Here is a 5,330-nt window from a genome sequence, read left to right as displayed (position 1 = left end):
TTATTTTTTATTTTTTATTTATTTTTATTTTTTTTTTTTTTTTTTTTTTTTTTAATTAAAGATGTTTCTTTTATATAATTAAAAATAATAAGAAATGAGTTTTTTTTTTTTTTTTTTTTTTTTTTTTTTTTTTTTTTTTTTGGTTTCTTAAGCCCTTTGTTATTTTAGTAGGACTTAACATTATTTAATATATATATATATATATATATATGTATGCAAATGATATTATTATATATAATATAATAAGTACCATAAATATTTCTTAATATATATATATATATATAAATATAATATACATAATTTAGTAGTTCACTTCATAGACCCTAATCCAACCCCTTACGGTTATATTACATGTTTATATAAATATATAATTTTAATTTTTTATGTAATATAAAAAAAAGTACACGAATTTTTTTTTCCTTACAAAAAGAAGGAAAAAAAAAAAATTATAAATAAAAGAAATAAATAACATGCAAATATGAAATATCTATTTTTTATTTTTTTTTTGTTTTGGTGTATTATTTAAATATTTTTTTAATATGATCTTTAAAATAAGTTTTACGGAAATATTTCTTATAATATGTATTTATAAGTCCATTCAAAATATATATATATATATATATATATATGTATATATGTTTGTATAATAATATATTTTAAAATAAATATTCTTTTGTATATTTTTTTTTTTATATGGAAAAAATTGTACTTATAAAAGTAATTCTTTTGTAACCCTACAGTTATATGTTTATTAGAAATAATTTTATATATTCTTATATAATAAAGTCAGAGTTTAATTTATATTAATATATATATATATAAGAATAATAATAAAAATTGTATTATTTTTATGATTAATATATTATAACATTAAATTTTAATGAAACATAGAAAAAACATTTAAGTTTCTTTTCACTATTCTTAATAAGTTGTCATAGTATGTTATTATATATATATATTAAAATGTATTATTATAATTAAATATATATATTATATATATATATAATATATTTATATTTTAATTTATAACCAAAAATATTATTTATTGGACATTTATAATAATCGATAGAAATTATAAAAATGTTTATCCTATCAATAATAACGTTCGGTGCTATTTTGTAAATTTCTTGAATAATTATTTGGTATTTGTTGTATCCTGTTTAAGAAAAAATATATAATTAAATATAAATATTTTTAAAAACAATAATGTATATATATTTTTGTATTTAATAATAATTATATATTACCTTATTTTGGATCTTTCACTTTCTCTCATGTATATATATCTATTAATCTGAAATTAAAAAAAGAAAAAAAAAAAAAAAAAAAAATTAAGGTTTATATAAAAATACCTTTTAAAGGTTATAAATGTTATACTTTATATGTGCACATATATGTATATTCTTTTGGTCTTTTATATATTATGAATAATATGCTTCTTACGTCATCTTTAAACATTATAGCATTTTTTAATGTATATTCATGTTTCTTATATGTAGTATTTAAGCTTGAACATATTTCCATAAGCTCATTCATAAAAGCACTAAAATCCTGAGAGAAAAATATATATATATATATATATATATATATATATATATATATATATATATATATATTATATATGTATGTATTTATATATTTATATGTGTATATATTATTTTTATTTTTTTATTTTTCTATTTTTTTCCCAAGATATGTGCATTAAAATATCAGTTAAACTTACTTCTACAGCTTTAAATGATTCTAGTTTATTATATTCATGATAATAATTATAAAACTGATTTAAATCCTTTTCAAATAATGTAATTCTTTCTTCTAATTTTATTTTTTTCGCATTTAATAATTCTTTTTGTTTTTCCAACAGATCATTTAACCTTTCGTTATCTTTTTCTTCCTATAAATAAATAAATAAATATATATATATATATATGTGTGTGTGTATATGTACGTAAAAAAATATATGAAATATTCACGTATCGACATATTATATAAAATGTATACATATTAGACTATTATGCATTATCCTGAAAACATATATTGTTCTACAAATACGTAATCATAAATTTATTTTTTGTATATATGAATGTATAAAAAAAATGAATGTACACTTTTGCTCATATTTTATCATTATGTACATATATTTGTTATTTTTCTTTGTTTTATTTTTTAAAGACGTACCGTTATTGAATTCAAAAATTGATCATGTAAACCATTTTTAATAAAAGTTAAGTCATTGGAAAAGTTGGTTAGCTGTATGTTCATGGAAAAATACAAAGAAGTAAGGACAAAAAATAATCTCTCTTCTAAATGAAGATTAATATATTTTCTCAATGTATTGTAATGAAATAGATATTGATTATTTTCCCATTTCTGAATAGAGAACAATAATTTTTTTGATTTTAAAAAGTTATAAAAGTCTGAATAATTTAAAGACATTACAGAAGATATAGGTTCAATATCACTAATACTATTTACAGAAGATACATCTTGATCGTTTTCTTCGCTGAGAAGATTTTTATAATGATTATAATCTTCATCTAAATTATCAATATGTATATTAGAAGAAATATTTAATTGATTAATAATATGTTCAAAGAAATTAGTAATATCCATTTCACATATTTTTAACTTTTCATGATTTTTTTCAAGATATGTTTTGAATGTAATTATATTTTGTGATAATTCATGTAATAATGTTTTGAATGTATTTAAATGAAATAAGAAATTATTATATGAGTTAACAGATTCTTGATTAATAGTTACATTTAAATAAATTTTTTGGAATTCTAAATGATTGTTATGTTCTATTGTTAAATAATTGTCTGCTTCCATTAATATATCTTTTAAATTATTTTCAACATTGGAAAGAAATGTAAGATGATTATCATATTGTATAGGATTATATATTTGTTTTTTTTTTGAAAATATATTTAAAATAGAATTATTTAAAAGAAGAAGAATATCTTTTCTATGGGTTATATTTAATAATTCATATTGATCTTTTAAATTTAAAAAATGTTTATTATAATATTCATATAATGGTAAGGATTGATTATTATATGTATTATATATATATTTTGCTTTTTCATTAAATAATAATTTTAAATTATTAGATATATTTTTCTTTATATATATATCACACATTTCTATATTTTTCATAATAGTAACTTGTGTCCCTTTAATGCGTTCTAAATTATCATAATCAGGTACTACTTCAAAATAAATGTTTTTATTTTCATATTCAAAAAAATCTAAAAGCTTCATAATCTTTTCTTTTAATGATAGGAAATTTATATTTATGTTATATTTTTTACATAATTCTATACCTCTATTAACATTAATTAAACTAAAATTAAGTCGACATAATATTTCACCTATTTTGTCTTCTTCATATTTAGTAACTTTCAATTCTTCCATATCACTTAATTGTACATATTTTAATGAGTAATGATAATTACTAATACTAATAAATATTTGCTTATTTACCTGAACAAAATTATACAAAAAGCTATTGGGGTTTCTGATATAATGTAAATTATTTCTTGCTATTGTAAAATTATCTGACTGTTTAAATATTGGTAGCATATCTCCTTGTAAACAACATAAGGCTTCATTAAAATATGTATAAATATTATATGATAATTTGGCTAGTAACTTTCTTTTATATTTTTTCATCATTGCAGTATTATAAAACATATTTTCATGATGAGCTAAAGTTATACATAAAAATATATAACAACTTATACAATTAATATCACTTAATTCTTGTAATTTTAATTCATTCATTTGTTGAAACATATAATTAAAAATTTCTATAACTTCTGTAGAGATTTTATTTAATAATTTTATATCATTCAAAGATTTCTTTTCTTTAACCATATATGAAGTTATAAAACCTATATTATATAAAATAATTATATTCTCTTCTTCTAATTCATATTCTAGTTTTTTATTCTTTTCAAATATATCATTTGTATATATCTTCTTCTTGTCTTTTAACAATTTCTTACGTTTAAATGTTTCAAAATAAAATAAATATTCTTTATATAAATTTAACAAGTTCATATTTAACCCTTTATATTGTTCTGTTAATATACTGTTTCTAATATTATACATATTATTTATTTCATCATCAAAGGAAAAATCAGGGTTCTTAATTAGCTCTTTTAAATTACGATTAATTATTTTTCCAAGGGATACCTTGTCGTATAAATATTTTAAGTTGGTCAAATCTGAAACACCTTGCATTTTCAACCTTATATATAAATAAATAAATAAATATATATATATATATATATATATATATGTATGTATGTGTGGTATTAAAAATTATAATAGTAATATATTAATAGAATGAAATGTGTATAATAATATTTATATTTCATATTAAATATTTTCTCATTTGTTTAAACAAATATATGGATATATAAAAATATATATATATACATATTATTTTATTGTCAATTGATATTTTATTCAATATGTAAAGATAAAAAAAAAAAAAAAAAAAGAAACAAAGAAAGAAAGAAAGAAAGAAAAGAACAAAACATAACAAAACATATCACAACAAAACAAAAATGACATATGACAAAACAAATAAATAATTTTAACATATACGTAGACCTATGTATATTCGAAATGTTCTATTTGTTCCTTTCAATTTTGCACATCTTCAAATAAAACAAAAACAAATATAAAAAAAAATTTGAAAATGAAAAAAAATAAATGCATGGGACAATTTACATATGCAAATATATGGTAACATACAATCTTATGTATAATATAATTTCAAATTATTTTGAATTAAATAAAAAAAAATATATATATATATACATACCTATAATATATTGTGATGAAAGTTTTATATTATTTTTTGAAATGCTCAAGAGCAGCGTTACATAAATATAAATAAATATATATATATATGTTCATCCAATTTTATTTTTTTTATTTTTTTATTTTTTTTTTTTTTTTTTAAACACATTTTATAATTTATGAAAATAAAAAAAAATTAAATTAAAATGACATAATAACATACAAATATATATTTATTTTTAAAGTATAGATAAATGTAGAAGTCACATATTTATGGTTTTTTATTTATATTGATTTGTTAATTTATTTTTTATTTTAAATAATAAATCAAATGATGTTTTTCTTAAAATGAAATATAACTAAGCTTTATGAAATGAACAACTTAATATATAACAAAAAAAAAAAAAAAAAAAAAAAAAAAAAAAAAAAAAAAAAAATTAAAAAAAAAAAAAAAAAAAAAAAAAAAAAAAAAAAAAAAAATTTTTTTTTTTTTTTTTTTTTTTTTTTTTTTTTTT

General features: G+C 16.5%; 1 protein-coding gene across 1 annotated transcript; it reads right to left on the bottom strand.

Moving 5' to 3' along the window:
- Positions 1-1,092: 1,092 nt before the first annotated feature.
- On the bottom strand, positions 1,093-4,248 carry PGSY75_1224200 (hypothetical protein; the record flags this gene model as incomplete). Its single annotated transcript, XM_018786819.1, has 5 exons — positions 1,093-1,156; positions 1,248-1,294; positions 1,444-1,551; positions 1,724-1,894; positions 2,179-4,248. 5 exons carry the CDS (start codon positions 4,246-4,248, stop codon positions 1,093-1,095), a joined length of 2,460 nt encoding a protein of 819 aa, XP_018640684.1.
- Positions 4,249-5,330: the final 1,082 nt, after the last annotated feature.

Source organism: Plasmodium gaboni, chromosome 12, assembly GCF_001602025.1.
Source record: "Plasmodium gaboni strain SY75 chromosome 12, whole genome shotgun sequence".
NCBI classification, from domain to species: domain Eukaryota; phylum Apicomplexa; class Aconoidasida; order Haemosporida; family Plasmodiidae; genus Plasmodium; species Plasmodium gaboni.
The sequence above is the reverse complement of the archived record's forward strand: the minus strand, read 5'-3'. Positions and strand labels throughout refer to the sequence as shown.